Here is a 19067-nt window from a genome sequence, read left to right on the forward strand (position 1 = left end):
TTTCTTTTCTTTTTTTAAAACTAAAGATGGCATGCCTGTAATCCCAGCACTTTGGGAGGCTGAGGCGGGCGGATAACTGAGGTCGGGAGTTGGAGACCAGCCTGGCCAACATGGTGAAAGCCTGTCTCTACTAAAAATTTAAAAATTAGCCGGACGCTGGTGGCTCACGCCTGTAATCCCAGCTACTTGGGAGGCTGAGGCACGAGAATCGCTAGAACCTGGGAGGCGGAGGTTGCAGTGAGCCGAGATTGTGCTACTGCACTCCATCCTGGCGACAGAGTGAAGATTCTGTCTCAAAAAAAAAAGAGAGAGAGAGAGAGACGGGATCTCGCTATGTTACCCAGGCTGGTCCTGAACTCCTGGGCTCAAGCAATCCTCCTGCCTCGGTCTCCCACAGTGTTGAGATTACAGGTGTGAGCCATTGTTCCAAAAATTGATATGCCCGGCCTCACATCAATTTTTGGAACAATGCAGGTAACAATGAGGGGGAAAAAAGTTTTAAAAGTCCCAATTACCCTTCAAACAAATATTACCTCCTCCAAAAAATATTTTTCTAGATTCCTGAATGTCTTTTTAGGTGGAGGAGGAACTCAAAGTAGAATTCATTTACATATTCATTCATTCATTCCACAGCACTAATCACTCCATGCTGTAACTGTGTGTCCCCGTCCCTCTCAGACTTAGTACCTGGAAGACAGCCAACCTGTCTTCATTCTATTGGTATCCCCAGGGCGCATTTCTTTGCCTTGAAAATTGAGTACTCAATAAATGTGCGTCGAGCAGAACTACACAAGATGGAGAACAGGGGTTTAGGGGTATGGGGGAGAGTCAGCAATTACTGGTGTCCTCCCTCCCTCCCCCAGCTCTGCTCCTACAGATCCAGGACGCCTAGCAAGGGTAGGAACCTCTTCGGTGCTTCCGCAACGCTCTGAACTGCACGGCACTGAGCGCATCTAATTAAAGTGATGGTTTCATTAGATAGCAACACAGCGAGACCCTGTTTCTACAAAAAATAAAAATAAAAAATAAAAAATTAGCTGGGCGTGGTTGCTCGCGCCTCTAGTCCCAGCTACTTGGGAGGCTGAGGAAGAAGGATCGCTTGAGCCTAAGAGTTCGAGGTTGCTGTGAGCTATGATCGCGCCACTGGACTCCAGCCTGGGCGACAGAGCAAGATCCTCTCTCTAAAATAAAAATAAAAGTAAAAATAAAATGATGGTTTAATCGCCGGCCTTTGCCCCTTCTGCCCCCCACCCCCCACAATTCTGTAGGACCGGGTTGACTTCCCAGAGTTTACTACAGATTAGATGCTAAATAAATGTGTCTTGGACGGATGGGCGAATGAATGGATGGATGGAGGATGTGGTTGTGCTTACCACACTCCCCGGTCAGTGGGTTACTGTCGTCAGGCGGGGCCAGGCTTGCTAACAGCCGGGCGGGGTCCCTTCCCCCGGGCCCCGCCCCGGCCGACCCCACCTTTCCGCGCGGCTCCGCCCCGCCGCCCCCTTCCCGGTGGCCCCTCCCCGCGCAGGTCCCGACTCCAGCCGCACCTCCTCTGGCTCTGCAGTGGCGGCGGGGAGGCGAGCCGGAGCTACTGCGGGGCTGGGGCCGGAGCCGAGCCGGGGTCGGGCAGCAGCAGGGACCCCCAGAGGCGGGGCCTGTGGGACCGCTATGGGCGTGGAGATCGAGACCATCTCCCCCGGAGACGGTACCGGGCTCCCTCCGGAGCCGGGGAAGGGGAGGGGTCCCGGGGCGGAGCCCGAAGGGCAGGGGTCTGATTCGGAGGTGGCGTGGAGGGTGCTGAAGGGTCGGGGGGCTGGATGGGGAAGGCAGGCGGAGACCCCGGACGGGATTCTTGGGGGTCTAGGAGACCATCCTCCACCATCCTCTTCCGCGTCACCTAGGGGAATGTAGGCGGCAGCCCGGAGGCGGGGGTCTGCGTCCCGGAGGCGGGGGTCTGCGTCCCGGAGGCGGGGGTCTGCGTCCCGGAGGCGGGGGTCTGCGGCCCGCCACCGCCCCGGGCTTCTCCTGTCGCGGCTGCAGTCGCTCGGTTATCCGCTGCTGCTGATACCCCAGCCTGGGTTTCGGCTTCGCTTTCACTGCCCTGCTCGGCGAGCTCTGGAAAGCAGGACCTGCTCTCGGGTCCCCGCTGCTCGGGGACCTCCTCCTAGCGCGTCCCTCGCCGGGCCTCCCGTCGGTCGCTTCCCTGCGGGCCGGGCTGTGAGCGGCTGTGGGGACAGACCCAGGCTGGGGAAGGGGGAAGCGCTCCCTTGCCCGCTTCCGGATCTCGCTTTATCCTCCCGCCGCATTCAGACTCCCTGGCCACCCTGTCCACTCCCATGGCCTCCACATTGAAGCTTCTAAGCCCAGCCCTGCGACCTACGGCCGGACCTCTCCCTGGACGTCCCAGGGTGCTCCCTAGTCAGCAAGTCCAAAACAGAACTCGCACTTCCCATCTTCTCCCCTAAGTGATCCTCCTTATCCCCCTTCCGTGTCTCACTTTCCCAAGTCCTTGTATTACTGGGTCTGGGTGTGCAAGGAATAGCCATTTCTTTATTTCTTGAAGTTGAATTAATACCAAAGCCCCCATTGTCTGCAGGGTTTGATGGGCAAACTTCATATCAGATATTATTAATATGAACAGCTCCCCTCCCCAGGAAATTGGAGAACTTCTTGGCTCCAGGCCATCTTCCTTGTCCAATCCCAACTACTGCTTCGGATATCCCCTGGAGTACAGGCTCCTTTGCCCACGCAGGAAACATTGGTGCTGGGTCCCAGAAAGCATCTCCCTGAGGCCTTTTCATCCCTCAGCAGCCCCTGAGCTAATCTCCCCATCTTCAGTCTCTCCTCCTTGCTTTCAATCTCGTCCCCAATCTCATATTCACTCCCTTTCTATATCATAGCCTGAAGACTCTTCTTAAAATGCAGTGGCTCACGCCTGTAATCCCAGCACTTTGGGAGGCCTAGGCGGGTGGATCACCTGAGGTCAGGAGTTCGAGACCAGCCTGACCAACATGTTGAAACCCCGTCTCTACTAAAAATACAAAAATTAGCCAGGCATGGTGGTATGCACCTGTAATCCCAGCTACTCAGGAGGCTGGGGCAGGAGAATCACTTGACCCCGGGAGCCAGAGGTTGCAGTGAGCTGAGATTGTGCCATTGCACTCCGGCCTGGGTGACAGAGCGAGACTCCATCTCAAAAGAAAAAGAAAAAGAAAAAAAATGCATGTTTGACCATGCCCCTTGCTCAGGCAGAAGATGTTTTAATGATTCTTCCCTCTCCCCCAGGAGGGGCCTTTTGTGCTGTGGTCTATTCTCATCTTCCACACTAGAGCTTCATCTCTCACCACCTGTCCTAAGCCCACCACCAACTTTTTCTCCAGCTTTCCCAAGCTGCCTGCAAGTTGTCAAACACACCACTCGTTCAGCAAATATTTATTGAACGTGTGTGCTAGGCCCTAAGGTGACAGCATTGAAACAGACAGGGTTTCCACTATTGCTGGACTGAGGGCCTTTGAACATGTTACATGTCGTTCCCTCTTCCCAGATGGTGTTTTTTCACTTCCTCTGGCAAACTCTTACTTGTCTTTCAAGACCTGGCTTCGCCATTCTCTCCTTTATGATGTTTTCCTTGACTTCTGCGGTCAGTTAGCTGCTGCCTCCTCCAGGCTCCCATAGAGTCCTCTAAATATCGGCTCTGTGGTTAGCCTTCCCTCGGCTTTGTTATCCAGCCCCATAGCTTTAAATTCCAGCCAAATTTATACCTCCAGTGCAGACTCTTCATCTGCCTACTTGCAATATAAACTCAGATGTCTAATAGGCATCTCAAGATTGCCACCCGCACAAATCTGTTCCTCCCGTCTTCCCTATCTCAGGAAATAGTTCCACTATTCATCCAGTTGCCCAAAGAGAAAACCCAGGCATCATTCTTGTTGTCTCCTTTGTCCTCATCCTGGACCCCATTTCCAATCTGATTGCATGCCCTGTCAGCTCCGCTTCCAAAATATGTCTCCAATCTATTTCACTCTCTTCTCTGCTGCCACCACCTTAAATCAAGCTATCATTGATTTCTTGTCTGGATTATTGCAACAGACGCCTAACCGTCCATCCTACACACAACAGCCAGAGTGATGTTATAAAATCTTAATTCGGATTATGTCATTCTCTGGCTTAAAACCCTCCAGTGGTTTCCTATTGCACTTAGTATTAAATCCAGCTCTGCAAACCCTGCATGATCCATCTCTTTCCCACCTCTCTCCTCCTTCCCTTCTTTCCAGCACCTAGCCTCCTCGCTCGCTGCAAATGTATTGATTCTGTGCACTTGTTACTCCTTCCCCAAGTGCTATTTCCCAGTATTTTGCTCATCCTTCAAGTCCCAGCTCCAGGGGGCACCTTCTCCAAGAGGCCATCCTGGACCACTCTGTCTGAAATGGCCTGTCCCACTGCATCTCCCTTTAATACATCATTGTGTGTATTTTCTTTAGAGTATTCATTATAATCCATAATCATTTTGTATATTTAAGTATTGTCTCTGTCCATTAGAATATAAACTCCAGGGCGGGTGTGGTGGCTCATGCCTATAATCTCAGCACTTTGGGAGGTTGAGGTGGGAGGATCTCTTGAGCTCAGGAGTTCAAGGCCAGCCTGGACAACATGTCAAGACTCTGTCCCTACAAAATTATTTTAAAAAAATTAGCTGGGCATGGCAGCATGCACTTGCAGTACCAGCTACTCAGAAGGCAGAGGCAGAAAGATTGCTTGAGCCCAGGAGGACAAGGCTGCACAGAGCCGAGATCATGCTATTGCACTCCAGCCTGGGTGACACACTGAGACCCCTACTCTTAAAAAAAAAAAAGTAAACTCTAAAAGAACAGGGATAGAGATCTTGTTTGTAGTGTTCACTGCTGTATCCCTGTGATCAGGCACAGGCTTGGCACACCATAGGTGGTCAGTAAATATTTGTGGTTTTGTTTTGTTTTGTTTGTTTGTTGTGACAGGGTCTTGCTCTGTCACCCAGGGTAGAGTGCAGTAGCATGAACACAGCTCACTGCAGCCTTGACCTCCTGGGCTCAAACAATCCTTCCACTTCAGCCTCTTCAGTAGCTGGGACTATAGGTGTGCAGCACCACACCCAGCTAATTGAAAAGAATTTTTTTTTTTTTTTTTTTTTTTAGAGATGGGGTCTCCCTATGTTACCCAGGGTGATCTAGAACTCCTGAGCTCAAGTGATCCTCCCACCTCAGCCTCCCAAACTGTTGAGATTACAGATGTGAGCCTCCATGCCCAGCCTCAGCAAATATTTGTAAATTATTATGTTTATTCATCCTTGATGGATGGATTATAATCTGCATCGTAGTCTGGTATTTGTGTGTCTGTTTCCCTACCTTCCTCATGAGTTTATACATTGCTCTGCGTGTCTGAAGTCTGGTCCAGGCCTGGCACATAGGAGGCCAACCGTAAATGTCTGTGGAATGGATCATGTGAAGTAAAAGGGGCAATCAAAGAAAGTGGGGGTGGGGTGGTGGGAAAGCCCAGGAGACAGCAGAATTGAGAAAACTAAGGGGGTAAAGTAAATCCAGGCCAGAGAGGTGACGTGATTCATTCTGGCCCAGAGCCAGAACTAGGGCCACAGACATCTCCATGGCATGGAGGGGAATGCAGGCTGGAGCTCTTGGTCAGGATCATACTTAATGTCCCAGGTGTTTTTCCAATACCCTACTCCTTCATCTGCCCTCATGTCTCCCTGCAGGAAGGACATTCCCCAAGAAGGGCCAGACGTGTGTGGTGCACTACACAGGTAAGTCTCACCCCCTCAGCCCCCACACAGTCCTTCCCCTCCCAAGGCAGGGCTGTCCTCTGAGCTTCTCTCCAGAGGTGCCTGTCTCTGGATCAGGCCTAAAGCCCAAGGCAGCAGGGTCTCCCTGTGACCAGCCATCCCCTACTCCTCCCAGCCAGTCTAGTGGGAATGATAAAGGAGGCTTGGAAGGCCAACTCTTTCCCTGTTCTACCAGCAAGGGCCATCCATGGTGCCAGCTTCTAGGTGAGTCAAACACCTTCAGTCCCCTTCCTTCTGTTGCAGGCATGGTGGAGCCCCTGTCCCTGCTGGGTCTCTCTGATATTTGGAAATCCCTCCTAGAGCTCCCAGCAGACTTTCTCTCCATCCTGCAGTATCATTAGAGAAGAAGAGGAGGGGAGAGGACAGACAAGTCACCCAGAGGCTCCGATGCGATTTGAGGGGTGGGGTGATGGCAGTGCTTTTCTCTGGCTACTGAGGGAGCCCAGAGTGGGACTGATCCCAGTTGGATGCTCTTTATCTGCAGGCGAGGTAGAGTGAGTTCTTCAGGACTGCTGGCAGGAAGATCATGAGCAGGTGTTTGTTCCAAGGGAGGTGAACACCCTGCCTTGTGACCTGCTTCCTAAAGTGGCAAACTCGATGACAGCCACTTAGCAGACAGCGAGCCCAGGTTAATTCCTAGGACATACTCGGATGGGGCCATTTTTAGCAGTTCTGTGGGCCAGCGTGAAGCACAAGGTTAATTCTAGGCAGATGGTGTGGATGTTTTCAGTAGTTGTGTTGCTGGTCGCTGACGTCAGTGGGCTGGACCATGTTTTATCTCCTGGTGATGTGGCCTAATTACCATGGGTCCTCTGGGGCCTCTGACCTGTGTAATTGATTTAACAATTTTGCATGTTGTAGACAGACCAGTATTTATCAGGTTACTGAAACCACAACATCCTTTTGCAAAGTCCTTTCACAATATATACATAGGGCAGCAGCTCCTGTCTTGGGAGAGACTGTCTTATCAAACATAGCGGGAGACTATGGGACTTTTGGTAAACTTTTAAGTTAAATATAAATATAATAGAGAACATAATGTAAGATGTCCAGGTCAATGAATTTTTTCAAAGTGATCACACTTATGTAACTACCACCCAGAGAAGCATAGAACATATAAGCATAGAACCAGCATCCCCAAAAGTCCCCCGATACCTTCTCCCAGTCATTTCACCTCCCTAGAGGTAGCTATCATTGTTTTTCTTTTTTTTTTTTTGTCATTGTTGTTGTTGTTTTGAGACAGGGTCTCACTCTGTGACTCAGGCTGACTGCAGTGGTGATCACAGCTCATTGCAGCCTCAACCTCTTGGGCTCAAGTGATCCTCCTGCTTCAGTCTCCTGACTAGCTGGGACCACAGACAAAAGCCACCATGCCTGGCTAATTTTAATTTTTTGCAGAGATGAGGGTCTCACTATGTTGCCCAGCCTGGTCTCGAATGCCTGTAGGCAAGTGATCCTTCCACCTTGGCCTCCTAGTGCTGGGATTACAGTGTGAGCCACTGTGCCTGGCTGGCAACTATTACTCTGACTTTTGTCTCCGTGGATTGGTTTTGCCTATTTTTGAACTTCATCTTAGTGGAACCACAGCGTATGTACTCTTTTGTGTTTGGCTTATTTCACTCACCATTATGTCTGTGAGATATATCCAGAGTGGTTTATTCCTCTGCAGTATTTTAATATATGAGTACGTTGCAATTTATGTATCCTCTCTACCTTTGATGAACATTTGGGTTGTTCATAGTTTTTGTTTATTACAAACAGTGTCACTTTCATCAGTCTTGCAGGCATCTCTTAGTGTACATGTGTACAGACATATGTGCATGTTTCTGTTGGGTATATACCTGGAAGTGGGGTACCTCCTAGGCTCAGCGTTAGCAGTACTGTCCGACAGCTTTCCAAAGTCATTGTGCCAATTTCCACTCCAGGCAGCTGTGTAGGAGACTGCCAGTTACCCTGTGTCTTCCCCAACACTTGGTATTGTCAGGTTTTGGTTTTGTTTTGTTTTTTCTTTTTTTGATACAGAGTCTGTGTTGCCCAGGCTGGAGAGAAATGGCACAATCTTGGCTCACTACAACCTCTGCCTCCTGGGTTCACGCGATTCTCCTGCCTCAGCCTCCCGAGTAGCTGGGATTACAGGCGCCCGCCACCATGCCCGGCCAATTTTTGTGTTTCTAGTAGAGACGGGGTTTCACCATATTGGCCAGGCTGGTCTCAAACTCCTGACCTCAGGTGATCTGCCTGCCTCAGCCTCCCAAAGTGCTGGGATTACAGGAATGAGCCACTACGCGAGACTTTGTTTTGGTTTTGGCCTACTCTGGTGAGCGTTCAGTACTATTTCATTGTGGGTTGTTTTTTTTTTGAGACAAGGTCTCACTCGGTTGCCAAGGCTGGAGTGCAGTGGTGCGATCTCGGCTTACTGCAACCCTGCCTCCTGGGTTCAAGCGATTCTTGTGCCTCAGCCTCCCAAGTAGCTGGGATTACAGGTGCGCACCACCACACCCAGCTAATCTTTGTATTTTTTGTAGAGATGGGATTTCGCCATGTTGGCCAGGATGGTCATTGTGGTTTTGATTTGTGTTTTTGATTTGTGTTTTCCTGATGATGAATGAAGTTGAGCACCTTTTCATGTGCCTACTGGCCATTTGGATATCCTCTTTAGACTGCTCTAATTTTGTCCATTTTAGAAAATTAGATTGTCTTTTTCTTTTTCTTTTTTTGAGACAGAGTTTCACTCTTGTTGCTCAGGCTAGAGTGCAATGGTGCAATCTTTACTCACTGCAACCTGCACTTCCCAGGTTCAAGTGATTCTCCTGCCTCAGCCTCCTAAGTAGCTGGGATTACGGGTGTGTGCCACCAAGCCCGGCTAATTTTGGGGTTTTTAGTAGAGACAGGGTGTCACCATGTTGGCCAGGCTGGTCTCAAACTCCTGACCTCAGGTGATCCACCTGCCTCGGCCTCCCAGAGTACTGGGATTACAGGTGTAAGCCACGGTGCCCGGCCAGTTGTCTTTTTCTTGTTGATTTATAGGAGTTTTGTATATGTTTTGGATATGAGTCTTTTGTTGGTTACATCTATCCCAAACATCTTCTCCCACACTGTGGCTTGCCTTTTTACTCTCTAAATAGTATCTTTTGAACAGAAGTTCTTTTTTTGTAGTTTATTTTTTCTTTTCTTTCTTTCTTAAATTTTTTTTCTTTCTTTTTTATTTTTGAGATAGGATCTCACTCTGTTACCCAGGCTGGAGTTCAGTGGCTCTAGTCTTCAGGGATCATGGCTCACTGTAGCCTTGACCTCCTGGGTTCAAGGACTCCTCCCATGTCAGCCTCCCAAGTAGCTGGGAGTACAGGAACATGCTACCATGCCTGGCTAATTTTTTTTGTGTGTGTGTGACCAAGTTTCGCTATTGTTGCCCAGGCTGGAGTGCAATGGCACGATCTTGGCTCACCACAACCTCTGCCTCCCGGGTTCAAGCAATTCTCCTGCCTCAGCCTCCCGAGTAGCTGGGATTACAGGCATGCGCCACCACGCCTGGACAATTTTGTATTTTTAGTAGATACTGGGTTTCTCCATGTTGGTCAGGCTGGTCTCGAACTCTCTACCTCAGGTGATCCGCTCACCTCGGCCTCCCAAAGTGCTGGGATTACAGGCGTGAGCCATCGGGCCCGGCCATCTGGCTAATTTTTAATTTTTCTTTAGAGAGGAAGATCTCCCTTTGTTGCCCAGGATGGTCTCGAACTCCTGGGCTCAAGTGATCCTCCTACCTTGGCCTCCCAAAGTGCTAGTATTACAGGTGTGAGCCACTGCACCCAGCCTGAACAGAAGTTCATAATTTTGATGAAGTCTGACTTATCAATCTTTTCCTTTATGGTTAGTGCTTTCTGTGTTCAGTTTAAGAAATCTTTGTCTGTCAGGCCGGGTGCGGTGGCTCATGCCTATAATCCCAGCACTTTGGGAGGCCAAGGCAGGTGGATCACCTGAGGTCAGGAGTTCGAGACCAGCCTTGCCAACATCGTGAAACCCTGTCTCTACTAAAAATACAAAAATTAGCCAGGCATGGTGGTGCATGCCTGTAATCCCAGCTACTCGGGAGGCTGAGACAGGAGAATCGCTTGAAAAACCCAGGAGGCGGAGGTTGCAGTGAGCTGAGATTGAGCCGCTGCACTTCAGCCTGGGTGACAGAGATGAGACTCCGTCTCAGAAAAAAAAAAAAGAGAGAGAAATATTTTCCTCTAGGTCATGAAGATATCCTTCTATTTATTATCTTGTAGAAGCTTTATTATTCTGTCTTTCATATTTAGGTTTATGATTCATCTGAATTGATTTTTTTGTATGTGGATTTGGTAGGGGTTAAGGTTCATTTTTTTTCCCATATGAATATACTGTTGATTCAACAATCTTAATGCAAGAAAAAAAAAACCTTTATTTGCTGCATTGCAGTGGTATCTTTGTCCAATCAAATCACCATATAAGTGGGTCTGTTTCTAGACTGCATGGTTTTGGCTGAACTTGTAGTAATAGATAAATGAAGTTATTTATCCAAAGTAGATTAAGTCACATGAAACCTGAAGAAACTAAGGAATGAGAAAGGAAAGTCGGTATATAAATGGAGTGTGTGAATGTGTGCATGTGTGTGTGCATATCTGTGTGCATATTTGTACAAGTATGTATCTGTGTGAATGTATGTAGATCTGTGTATCTAAATATTTTCTTAGCATCTGTTTGGCCACCAGGGCTTTTCTCCTGAGTGTGAGTGCATAAGTGCATGTGAGCATGCACAAATATCTTTGTGTATTTGAATATTTTAGCAACCTTAGCAAATGCATGAGATTGTATTTGATCTTGTTAACATCCATCTGCATGCACCTCTGTGTAGCCAGAAGGGTTTTCTTCTTTGCCTCATTTAGTACCCAGGGCAAAAGCTTAATGAATTCTACTCAGAAAGTAGTTAAATAAGACTGTTTCTCTAATATACATTTTAGTTGTAGGAATTAGGAAGTGGCATCATAGATGCTTCTACACTAAGCTGGCCCTGCTTCCTATGTTAAATATGACACATCTGAGGCCCTGGGAGAGGAAGTGATTTGCCCGGTGTCACACAATGAGTTAGAGCCAGAGTGAAGTCAAAATCTAGTCTCTGGATGTACAAGCAGGGTCTTTTTCTAGTCCCAAATGGCCTTTTGTGGTGGTTCAGGTTCTGCCGGGAGCAGTCGTGGAACTGCATCATTTACAGAAGGTCTGATCTTTGAGTGAGAGTGACAAAAGAATTGAGAATAGCTGTTGGGCCTTGGGCTGCTGGACTGAGATGACATGTGGACATTGGGATGACAAGGCTTCTGAAGCAGAGGCTGGGGGACCCGGAACTGCTGGACCAGCACCTGGGGAGTTCTGGTTTCAAACAGCCCTCTTAGTACAGAGTCTAGAGGCCATCTCTGACCAGCTAGGTCACCTTACACTGTTCCCTGCAGTAGGGGATGATGTAACCTTTGGGTTTTCCCTTTTGGGGGAATCTTAGGAAACCTTAGGAACCTTATGCGAGGACTCAACCTGAGGCTGGAATAGCTGGAAAAACAGAACTTTAGATGGAGGAAGTGGCATAAAAAAGTCGAAAAGTCTGGCTGGGCATGATAGCTCACACCTGTAATCCCAGCACTTTGGGAGGCCAAGGTGAGCGGATCTAGGTCAGGAGTTCAAGACCAGCCTGGCCAACATGGCAAAACCCCGTCTCTACTAAAAATATAAAAAAAATTAGCAGGCATAGTGGCAGGTACCTGTAGTCCCAGCTACTCAGGAAGCTGAGGCAGGAGAATCCCTTGAACCCGGGAGGTGAAGGTTGCAGTGAACCGAGATCACACCACTGCACTCCAGCCTGGACAACAGAGGGAGACTCTGACTCAAAAAAAAAAAAAGTTGAAAAGTGCAGAGGAATTTGAGAAAGGCATGATCTGAATAGGACACAGAGGGAAGGGAAGGAAGGGGAGAACAGAGAGGGTTATAAGCAGGCCAGAGCCGGATTGTGAAGTGCCTGTATGCAAGGTAGGCATTTGGATTCTGCCCTGGGGAGCTATTGAAGTATTTTAAGCAGGGGAGTAATAGAATCAGATTTGTGTTTAAAGAAAAAAAAAAATCAGTCTGGATGCCAAGTGGACAATGAAATGGAGGCGAGTAAAAGAGGATCAAAAAGACCAGTTAGGAGGTTGTTCCTGTGTACAGGTGAGACAAGCTGGTGACTTGGTCGTGGTAATAGAAACAAAGAAAAGGCCAGGCACGGTGGCTCACGCCTGTAATCCCAGCACTTTGGGAGGCTGAGGTGGGTGGATCACCTGCGGTTCAGGAGTTCAAGACCAGCCTGGACAATATGGCAAAACCTTGTTTCTACTAAAAATACAAAAATCAGCCAAGTGTGGTGGCGGGCGCCTGTAATGCCAGCTACCTGGGAGGCTGAGGCAGAAGAATCGATTGAACCCAGGAGATGGAGGTTGCAGTGAGCCGAGATTGCACCACTGCACTCCAGCCTGGGTGACAAAGTGAGATTCCGTCTCAAATAAATAAATAAAAATAGAAATGAAGAAAATAGGTGGATTCCAAAGATATGGAGGACTTAGTGATAGGCAGTATGTGGGGGTGAGGCAGAGGGAAGTGTCCAGATTTCCTGCTTGGGCAACAGGATGGATGGGGAGGATCGGAAGAGGAGCAGGTGTGTGCAGAAAAGGCATTCCATTTTAGACATGTGGAATCTGAATTGGGAGTTTACTCATGACCACAGCTCTATTGTATCTGATTCTTGCTTTGACAGGAATGCTCCAAAATGGGAAGAAATTTGATTCATCCAGAGACAGAAACAAACCTTTCAAGTTCAGAATTGGCAAACAGGAAGTCATCAAAGGTTTTGAAGAGGGCGCAGCCCAGGTAGGATGAGGATTCGCATTAAAGGGGATCTGGGGAGTTGGGGATCTGGGCTCAGCACTCTGCCCTCCACCTCCACCTTTACCCACTAACAGACCTACTGCTTTGACTCTACCACCAGGGCATGGCAACGCCATCTGGTGTCCCCTCCTGGCTTTGTGTCCCCACCCCTCTCCTTGCCAGCATGCCTCTTTTGTGTCCCTGGGGGCTCTCATCCCAAGCACATCCCCCTAGGCTTGCTCAGAACTAGCTGAGAGAGCCAGGCATGGTGGCTCACACCTGTAATCCCAGCACTTTGGGAGGCCGAGTGGGGCGGATCACTTGAGGCCAGGAGTTCAAGACTAGCCTCACCAACATGGTGTAACCACGTCCCTGCTGAAAATACAGGTGTGGTGGTGCACGCCTGTAATCCCAGCTACTTGGGAGGCTGCGACAGTAGAATCACTTGAACCGGGGAGGTGAAGGTTGCAGTGAGCAGAGATTGTGCCACTGTACTCCAGCCCAGGCGACGGAGTGAGACTTTGTCTCAAAAAACAAAACAAAAAAAATAAACTAGCTGAGGTCTACCAGTTGTCTGGGACTGAGGTGGCGGAAGAGCTGGGGTGGAGTAGGCTGAGAAGATTTTTTGTTTTTTTGCTTTTTTGAAAAGAATTTCAGACTTACAAAAATATTACAGAAATAGTACAGAGTTCTTCTATACTCTATCCAGCTTCCCCTTCTTGCATAACCATAGTACAATTATCAAAACCAGGACATTCACACTGATACCAATTACTTATTCAAATTTTTGATTATTCAAAATTCAAAAATAGATTTAAATTTCACCAATTGTCCCACTAATGCTGAGCGGGTTCTCAACAACTGCTGTGATGAGCCCTGGTTAAAGCTGTTCTTCCTTGGTCTGTCTGTGAAGTCCTATGATGCTCCCTTACAATAGGTATTGTTTTTGGTGTTTTTTTTTCAGACAGAGTCTCGCTGTGTCACCGAGGCTGGAGTGCAGTGGCGCAATCTCGGCTCACTGCAAGCTCTGTGTCCCGGGTTCACGCCGTTCTTCCGCCTCAGCCTCCCTAGTAGCTGGGACTACAGGCGCCCGCCACCACGCCCGGCTAATTTTTTTGTATTTTTAGTAGAGACAGGGGTTCACCGTGTTAGCCAAGGTGGTCTCGATCTCCTGACCTCGTGATCTGCCCGCCTCAGCCTCCCAAAGTTGCGTGAGCCACCGCGACTGGCTTGTTTTTTGTTTTTTATTTTTTTTGAAACGTAGTCTCACTCTGTTGCCCAGGCTGGAGTGCAGTGGCACAATCTCGGCTCACTGCAACCTCCGCCTCCCAGGTTCAAGCAGTTCTTCTGCCCCAGCCTCCCGAGTAGCTGGGATTACAGGTGTGCACTATCACCATCACGCCCGGCTAATTTTTTATTTTTAGTACAGGTGGGGTTTCACCATGTTTGCCAGGCTGGTCTCGAACTCCTGACCTCAGGTGATCCACCTGCCTCGGCCCTCCAAAGTGCTGGAATTACAGGCGTGAGCCACCACACCCGGCCTTTTTGTATTTTTTAGTAGAAACAGGGTTTTGCCATATTAGCCAGGCTGGTCTTGAACTTCTGGATTCAAGTGATCCGCCCACCTCAGCCTCCCAAAGTGCTGGGATTACAGGTGTGAGCCACCACAGTTGGCCACAATAGGTCCCCCTTGCCACCTTGCTGGTGACTCTACTCTCTAAACCACTTTAATGAACTGCCCTGTCACCTACTTGAGTATTTACATGTGCTATTCATACACCCTCTTTCCTAAAGAGGCCTATTCTTTGGAAGAGGGTGAACTATGAACAAATGGAAGTGTTTCAGTCATACACAAATTGAATAACCAGTAATGTTTGTCAGATGCATGAATTTGAGACCACTCTGTGAGGGTTACTGCCCCACAGTCGCATCTCTGCTGAGGCAGAATCTGCGTTTGTTACAGCTGTTAGCACAATTTCAATGTATCCCATGTAAAATTCATCTGAGATCTTCAGAGTTAACATTGAGGATGGTTTGGGAAAATGCCATAGTCATCTAACTTTTTTCTTTTAAATCAAGCTGGGTCCTCTTTCTCCTCTCCCCATCTGCCCCCATCCCTGCTAGATGAGCTTGGGGCAGAGGGCGAAGCTGACCTGCACCCCTGATGTGGCATATGGAGCCACAGGCCACCCCGGTGTCATCCCTCCCAATGCCACCCTCATCTTTGACGTGGAGCTGCTCAACTTAGAGTGAAGGCAGGAAGGAACTCAAGGTGGCTGGAGATGGCTGCTGCTCACCCTCCTAGCCTGCTCTGCCACTGGGACGGCTCCTCTTGTTTGGGGCTCTTGATCAGTGTGCTAACCTCACTGCCTCATGGCATCACCCATTCTCTCTGCCCAAGTTGCTCTGTATGTGTTCGTCAGTGTTCATGCGAATCCTTGCTTGAGGAAACTTCGGTTGCAGATTGAAGCATTTCAGGTTGTGCATTTTGTGTGATGCATGTAGTAGCCTTTCCTGATGACAGAACACAGATCTCTTGTTCGCACAATCTACACTGCCTTACCTTCACTTGAGCCACACACACAAGGTGCTCAGACATGAAATGTACATGGCGTACACAGAGGGACTTGAGCCAGTTACCTTTGCTGTCACTTTCTCTCTTATAAATTCTGTTGGCTGCTCACTTAAACAATGTCCTCTTTGGAAAAATGTAAAATAAAGGCTCTGTGCTTGACAAACTCCTGTCCATCGTTATTTTAGGTAGGAAGTGCTCTAAGGACCACACAAGCCAGTTGCCCTTGGGAAAGAGTGGAAAAAAAGGAGGGTTCCAAGTGGCTAGGCAAGTGATAAATATAGTAGCTACAATGTGAGCATTTTACATGCTGGGCCTTGTTCTACATACTTATTTATTTATTTATTTATTTATTTATTTATTTATTTATTTATTGTTTGAGATGGAGTCTCTCTCTGTCACTCAGGCTGGAATGCAGTGGCACCATCTTGGCTCACTGCAACCTCCGCCTCCCGGGTTCAAACGATTCTCATGCTCACCAGCACGCCTGGCTAATTATTGTATTTTTAGTAGAGACAGGGGTTTGTCATATTGGCCAGGCTGGTCTCAAACTCCTGACCTCAATTGATCCACCTGCCTTGGCCTCTCACAGTGATGGGATTACAGGTGTGAGCCACTGTGCCTGGCTGTATACTTTTAAATTATTACCATCGATCCTGTAAGCAACCTGCACAGTAGATATTACCTGCCACTCATCTCAGGCTCAGAATCCTCCTCTGCATAACTGAAGAAATATAGGCTCCAAATCTTGTAGCCTAGCAATCAGATGTGGGATTTGAGCACCTTATGTGCTCTTGCAATCTTTGTTTGGACTGCAGCCAGAGGGATGAGCTCCACTCACCCAGATGGATACAGAACACTTTTTGTGTCTAAACAAATGAAGGTGTGTTAAGGGCTTGAAGTCATACACTAACTCACACTGGGAAGTTCCTTGTGAAAACAATGTGTGATTCTGAGCTTGTTTTCACATACACTGCTTAGTTTCACCTAGATTTGTTCTGACTTACATTGAGGAATTACTTTTGAGAAGAATTTATGATTCTGAACTTGTTTCCACATATAGTGCTTATTTCATCAACATTTATTGTAACTGACCAGAAACACCAGTTAGGTTTTAAAATCAGCCCACTTATTGGTATAGGTTATATATAGGCCATAGGAGCCTGAGGCAATATGCTCAAACATTTTTCTTTCTTTTTCTTTCTTTTTTTGAGGCAGAGTCTCACTCTATTGCCCAGGCTGGAGTGCAGTGGCATGATCTCGGCTCACTGCAAGCTCTGCCTCCTGGGTTCACACCGTTCTCCTGCTTCAGCCTCCCTAGTAGCTGGGACTACAGGCGCCCGCCATCACACCCGGCTAATTTTTTGTATTTTTAGTAGAGACGGGGTTTCACCATGTTAGCCAGGATGGTCTCGATCTCCTGACCTCATGATCCGTCTGCCTCGGCCTTCCAAAATGCTAGGATTACAGGTGTGAGCCATCACGCCCAGCCTCAAACATTTTTCTTTCAGTTGGTATAGGGTGAGAAAAACTCCTGGCCATAGTTGGAGTTATTCTTTTTTTTTTTTTAAATCATTTATTATTTAAAAAAAATAGAGATGGGGGAATCTCACTATGTTGCCCAGGCTGGTCTCAAACTCCTGGCCTCAAGCTATCTTCTCTCCTCAGCCTCCCAAAGTATTGGGATTACGGGTTTAAATCACTGCACTCAGCCAATACGGTTTTCTATCAGTGATGACTTGGAATTGTTTCAAGGTTGAGGACGGAGGGGCTGATAGCAGGTACTGTTAGTGTTCCTCATAGACCCACTGATGCATGTCACATGATGTCATATATATGCTATGAGGCCATGTCATCTTGGCTACATGATCTACCTTTTTTGTCTCCAAGAAATCCTGGCTGTATTCCTTTGCTGAGGGTGGAGGAGCTAATGAAGAAGCAGTGCTTTAGGACGGAGAAAACAAGAGAAAGGAACTGCCTTGCATTTTAGTCACCCAAAGTCCCTGTGCTCACCTCTACTGTGAGACTAGACCAGCCAGAGGGTATTTCCTTCAGAATGTCTTGATTCCTGGCTTTCTTTGATGACCCAAATGCCTACAGTAATTTCTCGGAAGTCAGCCTGCATAAAAGACATATGCATATTTTCTGCTGTGACACCAATAAGATAACAAAAGATGGCATCAAGACTATTTCAGTTGCCCACTATGGGGCATATAAAAGATCTTGGTCTAGAGTATTTACAGCTGAGGTGGGTCAAAGGAGACACCCACTAAAAGAACTCCCCCAAAGTGCAAACACATACTGGCTAGTACCTGGAGAGGACGGGCTAGGCTCTGCAGGTGAACTGGGAAATGAACCGTTTTACTGGAGCTCTTAAAAGGTGATGCAGAAAATTATGATGCAGTATACTAATGAGTTTGCACATTGGCCTGTGAGAGCCACTAAAGTTGTTAAACAGAAGAGCAATAATAAGATCAAGGTCACTCAGTTGTTTTCAAACTTTCAGTCAATGAATTCTCTATTCCTACAAACTTTTTTCTTAGAAACTCAAAAATTTAACCTAGATCAAAGTAAAGCAGCTCTGGCACATGTGTGTGCACATATAAACACAGTTATCTGTTGCACTCTTAAAAGCATTTGAAAAATTGAGCTTTGGATGCCTTGCACAGAGGACTGATCATAATTATATCCTCAGCATCTTGGTACAGTACTGTGTGCAGAGTGGGGGTCAGTGTTTGTCCACTGAGTGCAAGTTCTTGTAACTTAATTGGGACAGGATATGGAATTTCCAAACAATTAGAGGGAAGTTTTAAAAGTCTTAACTTTAGGTCATGAAATTCAGCTAACAGATATATCAATCCAAATGATGGACTGGTCATGATTGCTAATGGAAGGAATTTCTCCTTGTTATTAAAACAACTACACCAGAGGCAAGCTAGCCTGCCACTTAGACAAATCACACTCTAAGTTTTAAAGTCTAATTTCAGTTTTTCTCTTACAACAAAGTCTTTTAGAGAATTCTTTTTACATTACCTAAAGGCACACCATGCATTACAAAAACTAATAATGCATTCATAAAAGCATTCAAAAGAAAATTACAGCTGTGGCTCCTTTCTTATCTGCCCACCCTTAGAAATGACTCTTACACTGCTTTCAAAAAACACTCAGATATAATTAAAAGCAGAATTGATGCTCTTTGTACATTGAAGTGATTCAGTGTATGTACCCTTCAAATTGATTTTAGGTTCCAATCACACATGAAACAATTAGTCCATGTTTTTCCATTTGGTCCATGCCTAAGCAATAAAAAGCAAATTATGGCTATATTCTCCCAAGCTGCCATGATGATGAATGGGGTAATAACCATACTATTTCCATGTCACGGGAACTCATGATAATAAGAATGAGCATTAAGTATTTTATTTATGGCAAAGATATATTATGAGCTAAGGTCCAATATATATACAGATGCTTAATAACTAAAGTCTACATAAATACAATCTTAGACATATAACAACCACACCACTACCCAAGCAGCTTGCTCTCAAATTTCTACCAATGTGACAATTATTATGTACCCGTAATAATTAAAAAAAAATTTAAAGAGGCAAATCTAAGTTTCTAACAATGTATTATCATCTAAATGACCATTTCTATAATAGACCTCTGTTCTAAAGACAAGGGTACCCATATTGACAAAGGTGTTTTGTTAACTATAAAGCAAGCATTATTCAAATGTAAAGGCTTGGTTAATAACTG

General features: G+C 47.0%; 1 protein-coding gene across 2 annotated transcripts; it reads left to right on the top strand.

The window, feature by feature from the left end:
* Window positions 1-1518: 1518 nt before the first annotated feature.
* On the top strand, window positions 1519-15474 carry FKBP1B (FKBP prolyl isomerase 1B). Of its 2 annotated transcripts, none has more exons than XM_004091350.2 (4): window positions 1519-1705; window positions 5747-5794; window positions 12627-12739; window positions 14816-15474. In XM_004091350.2, exons 1-4 carry the CDS (start codon window positions 1669-1671, stop codon window positions 14858-14860), a joined length of 243 nt encoding a protein of 80 aa, XP_004091398.1. In that variant the 5' UTR covers window positions 1519-1668; the 3' UTR covers window positions 14861-15474. The 2 variants fall into 2 exon arrangements, with proteins under 2 accessions (XP_004091398.1, XP_003270622.1); XM_003270574.2 differs by having other exon boundaries at window positions 14861-15474.
* Window positions 15475-19067: the final 3593 nt, after the last annotated feature.

Source organism: Nomascus leucogenys, chromosome 19 (genome assembly GCF_006542625.1).
Source record: "Nomascus leucogenys isolate Asia chromosome 19, Asia_NLE_v1, whole genome shotgun sequence".
NCBI classification, from domain to species: Eukaryota; Metazoa; Chordata; class Mammalia; order Primates; family Hylobatidae; genus Nomascus; species Nomascus leucogenys.

Excerpts from the sequence above, each read along its gene's own strand:
- FKBP1B (XM_003270574.2), top strand. The coding sequence starts at position 1,669 with ATGGGCGTGGAGATCGAGACCATCTCCCCCGGAGACG. Across the intron at positions 5,795-12,626 it reads GTGTGTGGTGCACTACACAG|GAATGCTCCAAAATGGGAAG; the intron begins GTAAGTCTCACC and ends TTGCTTTGACAG. Across the intron at positions 12,740-14,860 it reads TTGAAGAGGGCGCAGCCCAG|ATGAGCTTGGGGCAGAGGGC; the intron begins GTAGGATGAGGA and ends CATCCCTGCTAG.